This window comes from Crocodylus siamensis, chromosome 2 (assembly GCF_052110815.1).
Source record: "Crocodylus siamensis isolate JL-2025a chromosome 2, ASM5211081v1, whole genome shotgun sequence".
Lineage (NCBI taxonomy): Eukaryota > Metazoa > Chordata > Crocodylia > Crocodylidae > Crocodylus > Crocodylus siamensis.
Genome location: NC_143396.1, coordinates 132,605,937 through 132,626,095, shown reverse-complemented (window position 1 = coordinate 132,626,095; position 20,159 = coordinate 132,605,937). Strand labels below are relative to the sequence as shown.

General features: G+C 40.6%; 1 protein-coding gene across 15 annotated transcripts in view; it reads left to right on the top strand.

Annotated features, from left to right (window-relative positions):
• ADGRL3 (adhesion G protein-coupled receptor L3) overlaps positions 1-20,159 on the top strand; it is an 875,465-nt gene that overhangs the window by 389,843 nt on the left and 465,463 nt on the right. For all 15 annotated transcript variants that reach the window (XM_090036868.1, XM_090036867.1, XM_090036864.1 and 12 more), the window contains one exon: positions 6,224-6,437. In XM_090036868.1, coding sequence (XP_089892994.1) covers positions 6,224-6,437 — 214 coding nt within the window. The remainder of the gene's footprint in view (positions 1-6,223; positions 6,438-20,159) is intronic.

Below are 20,159 nucleotides of genomic sequence, written 5' to 3'. Positions count from 1 at the left end.
GAGGAGAGTACTGCACAGTTCCCACATTAGTTCAATACTAGACCGCACAAAAAGTAACTGGAACTCCCAACAGATGTATATCCCGCCCCCTCTTTCTAATGATAATAAAGGTTTCTGTGGATGTGGCCTTCAGTATTTAAGTGCGTAAATACCACTGCAAGTTAGATGCCAAAATGCCTCTGAGGATATGGAAACAAGTGTGTTTTTTACAAGTGGAGCTCAATATTGTTATCTGCATTGTATATAGAGGGTCAACTGAGGCACAGAGGAGAAAAATGAGTTGCCCAACATCACCCAGAAGGGAAGTGGCAGAACTGGGGGTAGGACCCAGCTGTCCTGTCCAGTCTAGTCCAGTGCTCCACCAACTAAGTAGCATTCCCTTTATTCTTCTTCCACTCCTGCTCCATAACTGCTTTGCTTTACAAATCCTGTTGCCACATCTACCCACTCCCCTCATCCATTTAACATAAGGAGTTTTTGCACAACATCATAATGAGGTCCCAGCTGCTTGCCACTGGGGGCTGATGTATGGCTTTTGCATGATCACTGAGGTTCAGCTGGGCAGTCAGACTGCAGCTTTGGGCAGCCTGTGTCCTCAGCCGTCTCTCAGACCCTGCCGACACTCCAGTAACACAGCAGCAGCTTTTGGGCTCCTCTGTTAAAGATGCAGCAATGCCCATATATTGCCTCAGACTGCTATAGATAAATTACAGAGAGCAGAGCATATTTGTCCTTGGCAGGGGAGCAGACAGAATCCATTTTATCTGGGCACAGAAAAAACAGGCTAAGGTTTACATGGTCCATTCCGATTAACAGACGGAAGTAAAAACTGGTGGTTTGAAGTCCAGGAATCATTACTGACATTCCCAGGCCACCACAAAAAAAGCCAAAGAGCGCCATAACACCTGATGTGACTAAATACATTTTGGACCTTTTTCCTACAGTTGTTAATGCAAGGGCCATGCTTCAAGGCACTGGCTGAAATCAGAGCCCCTGTGTTAGGTATTGTACCTGCATGTAGCAACAGCAATGCTGGTGCTCTCAGCACTGTGAGTCTCAGGCTCGAATTCACAGTGCAAGTAAGCACATTTACCTTTAAGCCCAGGCTTTAAATCTGTAGTAAAACCTAATGAATTTTCTTTTTGAAAGCCAGCCTTGTGGTTGTGGGAGTCTGACTAGGTAACTTTTAAACTGTGGATGCTGGTGGTGGGTGGGTATGGTTTCCCAGTGGTTTGCTGCATACATTTCCAGCCATAGCGGTTCACAAGACACCATTTGGCATGTCCTCTTGTTACTGCTTCACATTTCAATCTCTGCATACTTTTAACGCCTGGTCTCCTGAAGTACTAGAGTTAGAGATGAATTTTCTGTTTCTGCAGTTTTATGCTGAAATAGCTCCATCAATGAAATCATGCCAGTGTAAAATTGGAGTAATGCAGTCGTGAGCCCTTCCTTTTGTATGTGTATATTACGCTGAAATGCCAGCCTTCAAAGGAAGCTAATACTGATATTGCTGGCATATGTTGCAGTGTGAGGTTGGCACAAGCTCCTCTTTCTGTCTTTATTTTTCTTGCTCAGGAACCAAAGGTGGGTTTTTTTCTACCTCATTACAGTATAATATATAAGAAGCCTATGGGATTCCAATTGTCTTTATTATCATCCTACATGGGGAAAGTCAGGGGAAGGGTGGGGCATTTCTATCTACCCTTGTATTACAATCATGTGTATGCTATTTCAATGTTGAAGAACTAATATTTCAGAGGCATGGGTTTGGCAAGTCAGAATTACTATTTGTGAACAATTAAGGGTGTTTAGAGGAGGAGGAAACATTTTAAATTGAACAAACATTGGTTGTTCTTATCCTTAAAGTGATCACTTCAACACTTGCCACTGAATTGTTAAGAACAACAGCTTGGTTGGGTTTGGGCTAAAGGAAGGGAAAGGAAGCCCTCAGAATTATGTTTGCACATTGCAGTGAAGATGCTGATACTCTTTAGCAGAAAGAAGGAAGTATTCTAATTGGGATGCTGATTTTGGAAAGCACTTGAGCTCATGTTTAACTTGGGGAAGGTGTGAATTTGTACTTCTGAATTTTGTGGGGGGGGGGAAATGATGCATTACATTTTTGTTTGAGAGAAGTAATCCAAATACTTAAGTGTGAAATCTGACTGCTGTATTTTCAGTAGTAGAGGGCCTGTGAAAATAATCTTTATGTGTATGTACAGCTTTCTGCATCATTGCTCTTAAATGTACACTTAAACTTCACTTTGAAAATCTAGTCCAGAAGCTTGTGCTGGGAAAATTACACATGGAACCTAATTAAGAGCATCAGCCCACACTTTCTTTAAAAGTACATCTGCTGTCATCGTGCTTGTAACTCTAACGAAGCTCAACAAGTCTGTAGCAACCAAGAATACACATAATTTAAAGGCTATTTTAGCATTTGATTAAGCACATAGTGATAACGACAAGCCAATGCCCTGCAGGCAAGACAAGAGGTAATTATGTTCTGAGGTCAAAAGTGAGAAGGAAAAAAAAAGAGCACAAGGTTTTGATGACTTGGTTAATTTTCCAACTCCTAAAATTAACAAAGAAAAAGAAGTTCTAAATTGCCTCGCTAAAATCTGTCATTACCTGTTACTGTCTCACATTCAACTGTTGCTTTGCCTCGTGTAATTTTGGGGGCATGGAGTGCCATTGCATACAGGTAGTTACATGACTACAGTTGTCATCCCATCTCATTACAGTGGTGTCAGCAAACTGAAATGAAACAAGGGGTGGTTAATAAGATACAACATTCATTCTCTAAGAGATAGTAGGCTCTTATTGCTGAATTCTCTTCCTCAAGTGTTTAAGACCAAGTTTTCAAAAATAAAGTTAAGCTCTGACATTTTCAGTTAAGCTCCTAATAAGGTACCTAACTTTCAAAAGCCTTGAAGACTCACTGGTATTAAAATGACAATCAGGTTGTTTAGTTCAGAGCCAAAATAAAGATCTGTGTGAGGGGGAGTGGTGATTAAAAAGATGTGTGGTTTGCTTATGAGAGTGGGTAAACTGTGGCTCAGTGGCGGTAGGTTATATGGAGGAAACCTAGGGCATAACTGCTGTATCCCAGGTGCCACAATGTGGTATCTAGAAACTAACATGGTCTTTGTGAGCGTGAGCCCTGAAATTCCTAAGAAATCATTGCTTGAATAGGTGATATCCTAAAATTTTCAAATCCATCAAAAATCATGTTAGGAAATACTTAAGCCTGGTCTAGTACATAATAGGATGGTGTTATATTGTCCATTAATGGGAGGTAAAATGGAAATGCCTCCTTGAAGGCACCTTATTGAGGATTAACTTTATGGAGTTCCAGGAGATCAAGGCCATAAAGTCTTCAGCTTCCTTGTATATCTTGTGTTATATGTAAGAAACTGAAATGTACTCTATTACTTATTTCAAAAACTAGCATTGCTGCTTTCTATTTATCCTCTGAACATTCTTATTAACTTTTAAAAACAAATCCTCCAATGTGAGCCTCAAATGTTGCACTGTTACTGCCGACAGAGTTAACATAGGGTTAGGACAACATTGTCAGTCTTCATAACCATAGGTAAACCTCTGATAAACCATAGATAAACTGATTTAACAAAAGTGTATGATGAATAATAACTCCCAACAGCTGCTATACATGCTGGGTTCAACACTATACACTCTTTGGCAAATGTGCCATGTTTGCATAACCCAGTGCTTGATCAAGTAATTTCCATTTGCTTAAATTTGGTATTCCCTTGTGATTATATTTCTAATACCAATTTTTGTTTTGACAACATGGGTTTATGGCCCCAAACCCCTTCAAGATGGGCATAGAAGTCAAAAGCTGAACCACTGTTTGCAAAATATGCAGTGTAAAACTCTTTGCTGGGGTGTTTGCAAAGGAATAGATTATGCCTTTTAAACTGCTAATGTCCATGGGTATGCCAAGGCCCCCCTCCGAAATGGGGCAGAGACATCCCTTGCCTTTTCAAGCTTCCTCATTTGTTTTGCATAAAACACAGATGGCTACTATCTACCCCAGGAGAAGAATACAGATTGCCCAGGGAGCTGGCCAAGAAACACAGCTCCAAAGCCCGGCCATAAATAGCTTTATGTTGATTGGAGCTTCATCTTGCCGCTATCTCTGGCATCGGAGAAGCATTCTCTGAGCACATGGTGATAGGAGGGGGTGAACTGGATCCCCAGTCCATGCCAAAAACTGCCAGAAGGCTTCCGTCTGCAGTTCAGCCAGTCTGCTCAAGCAGTCAGTAATAGGTATTAAAAACTGCTCCCATGGGGACTTACCACAACTCTTTCCAGAACATGCAGTTCTGCTACAGAACCTCTCTGGCCACCTGTGGAAATAGGAACGCTGAAGGAAATAGATGCAGACATGAAAGCTTCCTCTCTTGCTTTTAGCACATTATTCTAGAAAGCAGGGTGTTCTTTCAGACCTAATGCTACTGTCACCCAAGCTATGCAACATTCCTTGTGTCAAACTGGTTGTGTGCTACTTATTGTGTGTGCTGAAATCCAAAAAAGAATAGAAAGTGGGGAAATCACAGAAGGAACAGGCAGGCCTCTTCCAGCAGCTCATGATGATTTGACCTCTTCTCTGATGCAGCAGTTGAACTCTGATCCTGGAGTAATCCCTACAAACTAATAACCAGTGGGATATATTTACTTGAGCCAAAGTACAAATTGATAACAAGACAGTTTACAATAACACAAGGATTTACAAAATTAATATAATATACTTGGCCTCTGCTTGCTAGTCAGTCAGTTGCAGGGGCTAGTGTTTGCGGCTGGGGAGAGGAATACGGTTTCCTGTATGGATGAGAGAGCTAGTCTGTCATTGAGAAAGAAAAAGGCTGCTGCTCCCTGAGCTGCTGAGGTTCCTGTTCGTATGGAAGAAACCTAATCAGAACAAGAATGCAAGGGAAATACAAAGAGACTTTTACAATGTAAAGCATATCATGTGATATAATCCAGTGACCCACAGACAGGAAGGTCACACAGGATGTGTTCCACAAACAACAACCTGACACATAGCACAGTTCTCCAAGCACAGCCAAAAGCACCCAGATTCCTATGGTCATTCATATCCTGAAAAATGCAGTGCCAGGGCTAAGTGCTCTGGGGCAGGAGTTTTCAAAATTGTTCAGTGTTTGCTGTACTCAGATTCCACTTAACTTGACATTAAAACCCCCACTGACTTCAACGCAGGGCAGATTTTGTTTCTGATTTTGAATCCTACCAGGAGGTGACAGGGGCATTGACTGTGTAGTAATATCTAAGCAATGGGGCAAGCCCTCAACGTATGTTTAAATGTTTTTCAAACTGTGGCCAAGATTTCCAAATGGTTGCGCCCAAATGTAAACTTATAAGTCTACATATAGACATAGAATCATAGCAAGTTAGGGTTGGAAGGGCCCTTAGAAGGTCATCCAGTCCAACCCCCTACTCGGATGGTTGATCTAATTTCCAGAAACACTGACACTGTGAACAAATCCCAGTATAAAGAGTATTGGCCTATACTTAGGCACCTGTTTTTGTAAGCCTTGGCTGTGTGTACATAGAATATCCCAGCAATGATGGTAACTCTGGAGTGGATGGCAGTACTTATCTGAGTCGTGGCACAGTGCTTAAAACTGTGGGAGCTTGTTGGAAAAATATTGTCCAAGGACCCTGAGGCAAGTTCTTATGACTGCAAATAATTCCATGGGAGATGCACAGTGCAGTATTGAGAGTGAAGTTCCCCACTTGGTCAGGAAGACTAAAATGTGACTTCAGTGAAGTGTAGAACCTAACATACCTGTGAAACAGTTTTGCATGAGGAAGGTAATAAAAACAGTATATTTCTTAGCTACTGTATATGGCTTCTATTCTTAGGAGATCCCAAAACACTTTACAAAGAAGGCTTGTGGTATTATTTCCATTTCTTGGGTGGGGAAACCAGGGTACCAGGAGGGAAAGCAACCTGCCCAATGTCACCTAGGAGATCAGTAACATAGCTGGGAATAGGCTGAATCTCTCCGAAGTCCTGCTTGAATGATGTGTCCACTGTGCTTCAAGGACAGCTTTACAAACAGTCTTGATAATCAGTATATCCACTCCCCCCACCCTCCAAGAGTAATTCTGCTTTTATTCTTGTATTCTCTTCTCTGTGTTGAAGAAATATTTATTGTTTTATTCTCTCCAGCTTTCAGTCGTGCCCCAGTCCCCATGGCTGTGGTTCGAAGAGAACTATCCTGTGAGAGCTATCCAATAGAACTTCGCTGCCCAGGAACAGATGTCATCATGATTGAAAGTGCCAACTATGGTAGGACTGATGATAAAATCTGTGACTCTGATCCTGCTCAGATGGAGAATATCCGCTGTTATCTACCAGATGCCTATAAGATTATGACTCAGAGGTATGGTATTTAATGTGCTTTGTTTGCTGACTTTTTTTTCTAATCCACTACATACATATCCGTTTTTCTGTGTCTTTGCATGAGATTATACAGGTACTTGAAGTTGAGAGAGAAAAGAGTCTTGTACAGTGCAATGTCCAAATTTTCTAAAATGAGCATTTGCCAAAGTGTGTTAGGATCTAGACCCACACAGTATAACAAGTATTTGTAGTGAGTACTGTTAATAGGTCACCCTGATAGTATTTATTGCTGTCACAATTTTGAATATTCAGGCACTTAATTAACAAATAAGAGTCCTCTTTTCTTGTGCTCCTTTTCTTTCTCTCATGTTGTGTTAGAAAGACAGTAAAATTGATGTCATCAGTCAACATTTTCACCGATAGGAATAGCATTTTATTTTTCTTAAGTAATAAAGGTAAGATCTCAGTTATTCACTGTTTGTGATGCTTGTTAATTTTATGGAGAAACTAGTAAGAAGCTACATTCCCATTCAAGGAGAGATGGTTTATCCTATTTTGGAAAAGTTGTTAAGATAACATTCATAATACCAGCTAATTTTGATGTGCTGCTTCTGCTTTTGCATGACTTCATTGAGGCCATGTAGAGGTCCATTTCTCAAAGATTTTTGCTAGGTCAGGGCCTAAATGTTTAATCCAATTGATGTTTAGCCTGGTTGCAAAAATAATTTATTAACAAAATGTGTGGAGGATTAATACGTTGTGGTTCCTGATCAGTTAATCACATTTTATGTAGTTCTTAACAACACATACCTAATCATTAAATACATTTATATTAATTAAGTAGTAATAGAATCAGCATTGGATGTTGTATTCACAATATTAACATAGGCAAAGTATGGCTAATTGAAGTGATGACAACAGGGTTCATATATCACTTAACAATTACAGTAACATGATATTTTAATGGAGCATCTTGGCTCTTGCTCACTGTAATGCACTTCTGTCTTTCTTTTCTCTTAAATGAAATAGCATGAGAACCACAATTTAAAATGGAATTTTAATTTGTCTTTGATACTTAAACATAGCATATTTTTTAGCTTTACTTAGAGATGTTTTGAGGGTTTAACATTGAAATTACCACCTGAGTGATCTATTAACAACCTCTGTCATTGCCACATGTGGACTAAAGGCTCTTTAACAAAATATAAGACAAAAGTGTCTGTGTAGCTTTTTGTTGAGATATTTGTAGGATTTGGTTGGTTCCATTCCTAAAATAAATAGCAACGGTTGCACCGTTACATCAGCTGGTCCCTTGGACTTGACCTGGTTTTAGGGGAATTATCATAATTCTCCTGTTGAGATCATTAATAGCTTTGAATAAAAGCCCTTAATCCTCTGCATATTGGCAGAATAAAGCCACACTGTCCGCTCTAAGGACTATCACAGATTAGTGAGTCTTGTTGTTTTTTATTTGTCTGTGGTAGTTTCTACCGAAGTTTGTGCTTCCTTTTCCTCATGCTTGTGTGCAGAAAGCCTGCTTTGTTCTCCATGGGGCAAGTCCTGAATGAAATACTACATTTTTGAGTCAGTACCCGGTGCAAGTGGTAATCATGTGCCTACAGTGCTTTGGTGAAACTGCAATTTGTTTGCTGCCTCTAGTTCTTATTGCTGTTACAAACTCCAGTTTAGCAGCCTTCTTAAAATGCTGGAGGCTGCAAGTGAGAGAGGAACACTAGGGTGGGGGATCCTGGTCATACCCAGGTCATTTTCCCCTTCATCATTTTTGCTTACTGCCCCTGTGAGAGACAAACTCATTTGTTATGCCATTGGGCATGAGCCTAGGCTCACCAAATAATACTATAAGCCTCCCTTAAGAGGGAGGCCACTAAAGACATAACAACTGGTTCCTTGGAGAAACTGAAAACATACCAGGGACGGGAGTGGAGGTCAGAGGTTTAGAACGAGTGCACTGAGTGGATACACCAAGCAGAGCCCATTGGAAAATGCCCACTAGCCCTCAGACAAGTCCAGTGAAACTCTGCCTGGAAACATGAGCAAATGAGGGACAGGAAAGTGACCCTGCAGTCCTTGGGAGTCCTCCCAGCCAGAGTCTTTTTTCTGGTGACTGCATGACATAGGATACTGGACAAGATGGACTATTGATCTGACTCAGTAAATGGCATTTCTCATGTTCTTATGTAGACTCCTTTGACTGGCAGAGCAGTTGTACTGGTGGATGTTTAGAGCAAACCATCCTGGTCTTCTTACTAGGATTGGGGGAAGTGTGGTCTTTGGTAGTCATGTGGTGCTGGTAGGGTGGGGAAGATAAAATGGGAAACTTCTCAAAGGGAGCACAGAGGCCCTTCCTCAATAAATGTGAATGCCTTTAGAGCTTGGCCAGAGCCCACTGAAGTCATAAAGGAGACTCAGTAAGTTGTAGCCCCTTCTTCCATTTACAATTGTAATGGACTTTTCATCAACAAGGGTAAAAATCACTTTTTTAACTTGCTGCTGTTAAATTCCAGGAAAACAAAACCTTCTTTTCAGTGAGGACCTGAGCTGGTAGGCTGGGGAGTAAGGGTTGTGGGGAGTGCAAAGGAGAGAGGAGCTTGACAATTTTGGATGAGTCTCTCTCTTTTTTCCCCCCCTCCTTTTAATCGCTATTAATTCAAACAGCTGAAACCATTTAAAAAGAAAACCATTAGAACTAAATACATTCCCTGACTGCATTCCAGTCTGCCTGTTTTCAGCTCTGTATACAGTTTGCATCTGAACCTCTGAAAAGATGGGAAGACTGACACGTGGGGTGGCTGCAGCATCACTAACATGGCCATTTTTCACCTAAAAGTATGTTGGTGATGATACATAAGTGTTTTTACCAATGCCCTGAGTGCCAAATTAATCGATTCAACAATATTTGTACTGTATTCACAGAAGAATGCGGGTTTTAATATAACAACTTTGGTTTTGCTAATAATCAAATCTTTTCTGGAAACCAGAATCCAAGTGACAGTGAATCCCATGCTGTAGTCCAAGCACTATGCACATCAAAAGATAAAGAACGATCACTACACGTATTTCTCAGTCACTCATCAATTAGGCATTACATGCATAAACACAGAACCCCCATTGCAGGTTTGTAGTAAATTGCCAGACTTTAAGCACTTTGTCACCAGCAACTCTGTGCACCAGATTACGCATTATGGTATAGTTAGGGATTGCATGTGGTATGAAAGAGAAGAGGGTGTGTATGTGTGTGTGATAAAAGTGTTAGTGTGTGAGTAGGAGTTGTGAGGGAGCAGATTTATGGTAGATATTAGAGATTACTCAAAAAACTATCCAAGTGAGTCTGTTCCTTTCTTCTATATGTTTATTTAAATTAATTTTGCAGCCGGGAACATGGGGTTATTTTGGAAGGGAAAGGCATAAATCTGCTGATGTGTTTGCAGAGCCCTCTGGGCAGTAAAAACACAGGCAGTTTTTACTGTAAGTATTGCACTGAAAATCTCAAAAACCTTCAGAGTATTGCTTTAACTAAGGAAAGTTAAACAGCTTGTGGGGAACTATTTTATAGGAAATTGAATCTCTGTGGCCTCTCTCGTTTCTAAACTGGCCAGCTCCTCTTTCCAGTATTAAAGCAACAGATGCCCATAAAAGCTGGGAAAGTAGGTATTACGGGCAGAAGTTTATCTGATATAATTAGAGAAAAATGTATTTCATAGAGTGTTTGCTTTGGAGAACTGTCTTTTGTCAGGACTATTGCAAATGATTGACTTCTAGCTGTCCCCATCAGAAACAGAATGCACTCTACCAAAGGAGATTTTACTGTGCCACAAAATTAACACATCACCCATCTGAAGAATGATTAAGACCAATTGGAAAGCAGCATTTAATTTTTTCATGTAAATTGGCTTTGGCTTTATAGCATGTATTGCAAATTATTTTATTAACCCCTCTTCCAGCACTTAAATAGATAAAATTATTTGAGTCCTTTCTCTTGATTTTTCTAGGTGCTTTTTGCTAGAAAAGTCCCTTTGATGCCAATGGGGCTGTCCATATGTTAAAAGCAGGCTTGGCAGAACTAGATTTTTATTTTTTAATATTTTTGACGGATAATATTGATGTTTATTTTTAAGCATTTGTTTTTATTTTTATCCACTTAAATTTTCAGGATTGCAAGAAATTAGGGGAATGGGGGATGTAGGACTGCCACCTACACTGAGCAGAAGACCTGCCATCATTCCCAGATCCACTTGCCCATATCTCTTGCATTTGCTTTGTCACTTCTTCCTTTGTTCCCAGTCCCTTGTGGTTTCTGGAGGTTGCAGTCCAAATTACAGACAGCACAGTGCTGCTCCCACTGTTGTCACATGCTCCCTTAAAAATCCCCTTTCTATAAATGTCAATTATTAACAATATAAATATTTTTTGTCATTCTGTGAGTGTGAGATGAAATTGACATTTATTGATGTTTAAAATAAAAGTTTAATTCTGCCAAGCCTAATTAAAAGTTACACACATACTTATGACGTGAATTCAGGCAAGCGCTTAACTTCATGCTTATATCCAGACTTATTCAGGAAAGCTCATAAGTGAATGCTTAATGATAATCACATACTGAAGTGCTTTGCTGTATATGGACAGTCTGGTCCATCAGAGACTACCTAAGCATGCTGCTGGATCAAAGAAAATGGAAGCAAGGAAGTGCCAAGTTCACAATTTCATATGTAATGCAGATATTTGTAGGATTTAATATTGTGCCTCCCTCCCCCATTTTTTAAATTCTTAATGAAACAAACCCATTTTGTAACAGTGTTTTGCCTGTCTTCTAGCCTGTGAGCTTGTATACTGTAGTCCAGAGCTCAGGGAAACAGTAACGTAAGAAATTATACAGAAGTACTGATTCCTTCCTTTTTCCTTTTCCTTCCTTCTCTCCATCTTGCTTCAAATGAAGGTGAGTTCAATATTTCCCTGTTTGGACTCCTGGGATCCTTCTGCATTTTAGGCACCATGTGCCCTTCTCACCCGGGGGTTATAATGAGATGGAACCAGTAGGTCAAACAGAGGACCAAAGGAAGGATTTGCAGGCTTTTAACAGCTGATTTTAAAAGTCAAAGCAGAACTCCCTGCCTTTTTAACACTCTCTTACTGCCTGTCCTGTCCAAAGGACATGCTAGCAAAGGGGAAAAATTGTCCAGGGTCCTATCACAGGATCTCCCCATTTTATTGCAGGATTACACTGCAGTATTTTACACAGATTCAGAATGCCTGGCATTCTCAGGGTTACTGACAAAAAATAATGTTGAATGGTCTGGCACTGGGAGGGTTGAACAGAGCTGTTCCCACCCCAGGGATGGCACTGGAGATACAGGCACAGGCAGTGCCTGCAGGGATGCTTAGCAGCTCTCCCTCTTGGAGAAGTGGAGCATATTCTGCACAATGTTTGACTACCTGTTCTCTGTCTTGCTCTATATACCCTCCTGGGGGGCCATTTGCACTTCTGCAGTCCTCTGGGATAGGGTAAGGTTGGGGGCTTTGCAGTTCAGCCTGATCCCTACGAGGGCTGTGCACACAGACTGGTGAGTTCTCAGGCTTCTTTCTAAAAGCCACCACCTGCAAGTAATGGTGAGTTATCCAGCAAATCATCTGCTAATTGGGCTGGTTATTTTGGGGTATATGGCTAATTTGTTAGGATGGGGTTGTCACTCTTTTTACTGGTAACGATGACTGCTCAGGCCTAGAACTAGTCAGCCTGAATCGGAGGGGTAAAAATTTTGTCCACTGAAAGATTCCCAGACTGATCTGTGACTGTGGCACAGAGCCTGCTTCTGGGAGATGAAGAGCACCTTCAAGAAAAGGTATTTGAGGGTACTCACCAATATGCAGGAGAGAATGGTCACACAGAGCCTGTTTGTGATAGCCTGTGTTGCATAGCAGAGATTTGCCCTCTTCTGACAGCTTGGCTGCCAGGGTGGGGAAGCGGGTGCTGAGGGGAGAAGGGTCTATTTTATTACTATCCTTGATTGGTTTTGAAAAGATAGCACAGCCCCAAATTCATGTGTTGTTGCTCGTCATAGTAACAATGATGACTTGTATCTTATAACAGATCTTTTTCACCTGCAGCTTTCAAAATATTTTTCAGATATCGATGGACTCAGCATCCCTTGTGTAGTAGAATAGTATTGTTCTCCTCGTTTTACAGCTGGAATAACTGCAGGGCAGCAAGGTTCAAGTTCATGAAGGTGTCTACTGATGTGAAGTGCTTCAGTATTGGGTGTTTAGCTGGAGGCATCTTTGTCAAGTGGCTGGTCTTAATTCATACAGGAATTGTGTGGCAAGGCCAGGATTAGGCCCCAGATCTGCAGACTCTTTCTTGTACCTTGATGACAACCACATCTCCGCTGAGGCTGAATTAGCAGACTTCAGCTAAAGTGTAGCACAGTTGTGTCATGCTCTACAAAGTTAATGACATATTTCTCAGAACACAGCGCCCTTCTTAGATACTGTCATCACCTCTGACTCAGACACTGAATGCCCCATTTGATGAAAACACCCCCATTCATATATCCTGAGTGCATTTGCTCAGTTTCCAGAGACTGCCAAGGCTCCGCTCATTTTTGTAAATTTCTTATGTTCTTGCACAGATGAAGTGGGGAAGTGAATTTTTGGACTACTTAGATTTTGCAGATAAAGCAAAACCTCTCTCTCACCGGGATACGATGCATCTTAATGCACTGGTTCTTTTAAATCACTTTGAGATCTTTCGATGGATGGCTCTATAGGTATGACAATTATTATGATTGCTAATTGCAAGCCTTCCTGTAATTGGTAGGATGTTCAGATTTTACCCAAGAAATAATAGACGGTATTGAGGCCCATGTTACCCTGATCATAGTTTTTAACCATCAAACAAAACACTGCAGAAATATTCAGTGACTAAACTGAAAATTTCTGTTTTTCAAAAAGAAAAAGCACATGAAAGTCAGGCAAATTGCTTTATATGATTAGCCCCTACCCCAAGTGTGAAGTGCTTTTATACTATATTAACAAAAACACTATATAGAAATGTTTAATGAAACAGCGTTGTGGTACACACAGATGAGATTAAGTCATTCTGCTTTGTCATTGAAAAAATAACAGACCAATGAAGAGAGTAAATTCTAGATATGAGATTCCCCTGAAAGTACCTTGATACCCCAATAAATCAGGATTGTTATCCTGAACACTTCGGCTGACTAAAGCTATCATGACAACAAACAAGGGGGTGCTCTTTTATTAGGGTGATCAGGTACCAAGCCAAGTAAGGCCTTATGGTTAAAAAATAATCTTTGTGACTACACCCTCTGTTCTTCAGATACCAATTGGTAGATGGGCAGACTACAAAACAGATGACTTAATAAGCAGGCAGTTGTGTTTTTTAATGTGTACCCCCTTTTAATGTGTAAACTCAGTGCACATTAAATCTGATGTAAAGATGATGTAATCTGATGTTGACATGACAACGGCATGGGCAACTGGTGGGGTCAGCATCTATAAGAAAAAATCATGGCCATCTCATCAAGCACCAATCAAGCAAAGCTCTTTTGGCCACTGCTGTTGCCACACTGTTTAGGAATAGGCAGACATCCAAAGTGACACACAGGTTGTTACCCTGAGTAAAGAATGGCTGGCCTGCTCTACCTACAAAGAAGGCTGATGTCAACTTGGTTAACTTGTCTCCTTGGTTTCCCTAAGTTTGCAATTTTTGATCTTCTTTATGTCAGGTGTCAGCTTGGTAGCTCTTACCCAAGGTCCTGATCTATCCCAGCCCACAAAGCAGACTGAAAAAGTATAAGGAATCCAGGTAATTATAGAAGAGCTTCAAGAAAAAAGTTCTGAATAGAGTATTTTTGACAGGGTGACTGACATCCAAAGATAGTTTGGGTGGCAGGGACTCAAGATTGTTTCTTTATAAGAAGCTCCTACTAACAGTCACTGTTTCTTCCAGTATGAGCCAAGTTCTTTTTTTTACTCTGGGAAAAGCCAGTAGACAATCAAAAAAGAAAGAAAAAAGACAAGGAACCATCTTGTTGGTAGGTGAGGCCCTGAACCTACCTCAGAACAAATGCACAAATGGCTAAAAATTAAACAACACAAATTCAGCTTTATTATTTCGTTCTTGTCCGTGCTGTCTTAGGAGTAGACAGCTTTGTCTCCTCTTGGAGGAAAAGAGCTAGATAACTCCTCACAGGAAACAGCCTGTGTATTTGTGACCACAGAGAGAAGACCTTGAGGAGTGCAGTGCTCACCTCCTGGACTCACTTTGATGGCAAACACACAGCAGTCCACTCGAGTGGAAGTGAAAAATCGAAGTCATGGTTGAAGAAAAGGAGGTTTGGGGAAGAAGTAAATGTGTTTTGGGTAGACAAAAAAGAAGGAATAGTGTGTCACAACTTGGAGTGAAGCTTCTCTTTTGAATTTGGAATACCTGCCCTGCACTCCAGGGGAGGCAGGTGGGGGAGGATCAGTTTGCTTTGTGAAAGGTGGACTTTATGAAGGAGAAAAGGAGAGGGAGGGGAAGAAAAGGAAAAGAAGCTCCTGTCATTGCTTTTTGCTGAACAGCTTGAGGCTTGTTGGGAACAGTAGCTACTAATTAGTACCTGTGGAGGAACAGTTCAGCTGAGATGGAGACATTGCTGACATCATAGCATGCCCTTGGAAGAGTGTGTGCTGCATGTATTATGGTGTGGCAATGCATGATTGCAGGAACACAGAGCAGGCATTCCTTCATGTGCAAATGAAGGTTGAAAAAGGTGTAAAGAACTGGGAACTTCTTGAATGAGTGATTTCAATGGGGGTGGAGGAAAGGAAACTTAACATGCACAATAGCATTTTCAGACCATTGCTTCCAGCAAGGAGCACACAAGTATTATCCATCATGCTCACAGGGGCAAGTAAGGGTTTGGCTTATTCATGCTCCCCAGCTAATGCCATTAAATTCGGAAGCTAAGACTAGCCCTGCAAATACCATTCTCCATGATTTCCAAAATGCATGAATTACTATTTAAAGCATCAGCTAAGATCTCCAAACACAAGAGTTTTAGTTAGGCATTTTCTGTTCTATTGAGATGATGAAGTGGTAGCCCTAAATGTCCCAGAGAGTATTTTACTCAGATCCCTGGTGACCAAGCAGTGAAGGTGGAATTTGTGCTCATCAGGGATATGTTGATTTAAAACCCTGTGCATTTGTGCGCAGGCCCACCTGCGTCATGTTGATTTATATTGTCTAAAAATAACAAAGAAATCGTTTTGGTCTGATGGGGAAAATGTATATATTCTCCCTCTATTTCATGGCCTGTCTGGAAATAATTGCTAAAGTGCTGTGAGGTAAGATGACTTACAGTATTACATCTATATCAATTCTTTTTCTTTTGTACATAAGAGCTCAGTTAGTTTATGCCTGAGGTCATAAATGGGGTTTTTACACAGGGGATAGTTATTCTCCAGGATATTTCAAAGCTTTCATTTAGTGGATTTCTATGACATCATCATTTGTGGAGTCTTTGGAGCTTTAAATATATATTTGATTATAAAACCTGCAAAACCAGTACTGGGTATACCTGTAGAAAGTGTGTACAGATTTGTATGTGTATATGAGAGAGTTACCTATATATCTACAGCACATAAAACCAGAAATCCATTTACAGCTATCACAGTTCTATCACATGCTTGCCATTTGAAAATAATGTCAGGCTTTTTGTTTCTGCAGTCATCCTGCTAATTTTAAATGATTTTATTTTTTCCACTTCAGCATATTTTCCAAGTTTTCTAAAAGCTGCATGATGACAAAACCCAAGGGGCCTGAGCAGGTTTACAACTGCATGCCATTCACTTCCAATGTCAAAGATATGAAATGACATCTACAGTATTACATGATCGTCAGTCCAACATGGTTTTGAAATTAAAGCATGATCTTTGTCAGCAATGTAAATTATGGTTTATTTCAATCTCAAAGTGGAGGGGGGAGGGAAGGGTAAAAATAAACATTATCTTGAAGTAATGACACACAAAACTTTATGCTTATTCTGATTCAAAAAGGTTTGTATGTATTGGCAGGTGAAGAGTATATGAGAGTTCTGAACCTGTGAAGTGAAAAGCTGCAGGCCATGGGATATATGATCAGAGCCATCTTCTGTGCGTTATACATAGAATAATAAATTGATGCTAGTTATATACAGTAAAAGGTTTAATTCATTTGAGGAGTCCAGCTTACATAATAAGCTGGGAGACGGCAAGAAGTTTATGAGCAGCAGTACAACCTTAGGACTGAATTATGGTCTTGATATTCAGTCCGTTAGTGAGTGCTGCAGTTTGTCATAGACAGTATGTTATAGACTTTTACTCAGTGTAGACCGCTGACAGACAAAGAAAACCTTTATTGCACAGAGATGCAAATAGAAAGAAGAAAAGTCTATTTTACTGAAATGCAATTGCAAGGCGAAGAAGGGAAGTATATTTGACTTGGAACAAAAAAGTTGGAATGGAAAACTGTATGTGGTCCTCCAGTAGTCTACCTCATCCTGTGCTAGTACCTGGCATTGCCTAGAATCAGTACTTTTGAGGAGGGCAGCAGACCTCCATGGTAGACAGATGTGAGAGAACCTGCCCTCCTCTGCTCTAAACTCTAAGGCTAAGTACAGACATTCAGGGGATGGGGGTGGCTAGTAGGGTCACTGGGGGGATAGGAGGCAAGCAGGATTGGGGTGGGGGAATTGGGGGTAGGGGGCAGGCAGTGTCTGTGGGAGTGATTGGTGGGATCAGGGTGCAGGTGGTGTTTATGGGGAATGGACGAGGCAGGCAGCATTCATGGGGATTTGCTAGAGTCTGGTAGGGTTTGGCAGGATTGAGGGCTCGTGGGGTTTGTGGTAGGGATAGGGGAAACCAGGGGCTATTTTTAGCTCCCCAACCCTCCCTGGTGAATGTACACCCCCATCTCTTGCACCTTCCCCACACCAGGACTTACTTGCTTGGCTCCCAACAGCAAAGAATGCTGATAAAACCAGTGGTGTGCAGGGTCGAGGCTTAGGAGGGTTAGTTAGTCTGCAGTGGGGTGGGGGGGAGAAGGGTGAGGAGCCAAGGGGCTAAAAATAGTTCCAGGCAGGGCGTGCAAAGGGGGGAAGTGGAGCCCTGGGACTGGGGCAAATGGCTGGGCTTTCTCAGCCCTAGGGAAAAGTTTCATGCCCTGGCCTAACCTAGATCAAGTAAGTCTTGATACTACATCAATCCAAGTCTATCTTAGACTGGGTTTCATAATTTTTGACCAGTCTGTGGGTGTGGAACTTATGTACAGTTACAGGTTTAGATTGAATTCTGATCACTGAAACCAGGTCTGAGTGCAAAGTCTGTGCATGTAAGTTACATAGGGTGGCCATTTTTAATCCAATTTAACCTCCCCCTCCCCCCCAAATGTCTGCACTTGGCCTAACAGCTGGAGAAGAACTTAAACCCTGATACACAGGATTTAATATCCCTTCCAGGATGTTGATGTCTTTAATTATGATAATGGGATATTTTATATATCCATGTGGATGTCCAATTCCTTTTTGAATCTCATTATATTTTTCTTCAACGGCTTTCAGTAGCAGCAACTCTTGCAGTATACTAATTAATTTAATGAAAGTAGTGCCTTCTGTTAGGTTTTATTTTCCCATCATTTCATGTCCCTTGAATGGGTGGGGAACAGAAACTCCTCAAGTTACCTTCCCTATTCCTTCCATTATTTAAATGCCCTTATCATGTCTTCTCTATTTGTTCTTCCAGGGAAAAGAAAACCCTGCCCCACCTTTTTTTCATACCATCTTCATGTGAAAGTTTTTGTCCACACCTTTCTTCATCTCTGTTTCTCATCTCAGATACCTTTCTAGTTCTTCAGCATCCTTCTTGAGAAGAGGGGACCAAAACATCCCAGACTGTCCCACTGCAGGATGCAGAATTTATGGAGCTGAAGGCAATATGCTCTTTGTCATACTATTCACAATCCTACTGCTCAGACATCCTAGTGAAGGTTATGAAAACAGTATGAAAATATCTTGGGGGTGACGTGGGGGGACTGGTTTAGATCAAACGAGATTTTTGAATGAAATGATTTTAAATGAAATATTCCACTGAATCCAAACCAAAATGTTTTCTTTTCAGGCATTTTCTTTTTTTTAAAAAAAAGGGCAAGAGAAATGCAGGGCTAGAGCCACTAAATTGCTCCATCAGGAGGTGCTGCTGACCATGTAATCCTGTTTGCATGGGAATATGCGTGCCTTGGTTTTTATGTGAGCTCACCTACTCTACTTCAGGTTTTGGAGGCAGCCTGCCTAGAGGAATGTATCCTGCTACCATTCACAGAAAATTAACTTAAGTGTCCTAAATCACTTTGACTCCTTAATGGTTTTTAGGGCTTTTTAATGTTGTACTCCTGACCTAATTTGTATCTTAAACACACCAGTTAGAATAGCCTGACATCAGCCCTCATCCTCTGAGGTGTTTTTCTTTTTTGTTCCCTCAGATATCTTAATAAGATTAATTTGCTACACTTTTGAACCAGCCTTCACCTAAAGCTAGTTTATGCAACCATTCAAAAGGAGGAAGCAACATCAAGAGTAGAAGAGGGAGGTCATGCCAGAAATTTTGCCAAGCATTGGCTGGGCTGTCTGTCAGTTTTCAGTGGGAGGAAAATCCTATATCTCTGCCACATTTGTGCACTAAGCCTGAAGAGGTATAATTAAGAGATTAAAAAACAAACATCCCACTTATTTATCTGTGATTTATTTAGATTCTGCTCTATATATGTCTACATATACACACATATGCGTGCATGTGTGTATACACACACATACACATGTACAAACTAAAGGCTCTGTGTACACATATCCATGGGTCTGTGTACACATATCAATGGATCACTATTGTTTTATTTTTAAGTCTGTAAATAAATGCAAGCACACACCAATATATAAGCGGGATTTGACTACTTTTCACATGCCTGCTAGAATTATTAGGAATAATTTACAATGTGAAGCATGGTCTCTAAAACGAGTGAATAAATTAGTGAGCTAATGGAAAATTCCTGCTAAATCTGTTTTGGGGCTCTTCTGCATAAAATAATTAATTCACGTTTTTAATCATGTTAATTCTTTCAGCTTCTGTTTGCACTTCAGCAGCAGAACATCTTCCCTATGAATTTCATTTCCTCAGTGTTGGTATGGGAAATCCTGATTATGTAACCTATTTGACCCAAGGTTACATCTTAATCCATCCTCCCAGGGGTATACCCACAAATTTGGCAAGTGCTGTGAGATTTTTCCAGTGTGTATCATATTGATAACATGTATATGGAATTAGGCTCCTTGAGGATCTTAATTTGAATGCCAGCCATGTAAGATATTTTTATTCTTCCACAAAAGAAGAAACTTGTCTTCCAAGTGTCTGTACATAACTTTTCATTCCTGTATTTCAGCAAGAATTGGATAACCAATACAGAGAAATGTGCCCCAGACCTGTTGCTCACCTATGTTTCCAATTTTTTTTTATAGCTTTAAGGAAGAAGGTTCAGGTCAGCTATCAGAATAGTAAAGTCATGTTCCAGTATCCATCAGTTATTTTCCCCACTAAAATAAGTGAATAACAGCTTAAATCCACATTTTGTATGGTATTAAGGCTTTTAACTATTGTTAGAGTGTGTCATATTGCTGGAGATGAAAGTCATTGGTGTGAATACAGTTGTCATCTAAAA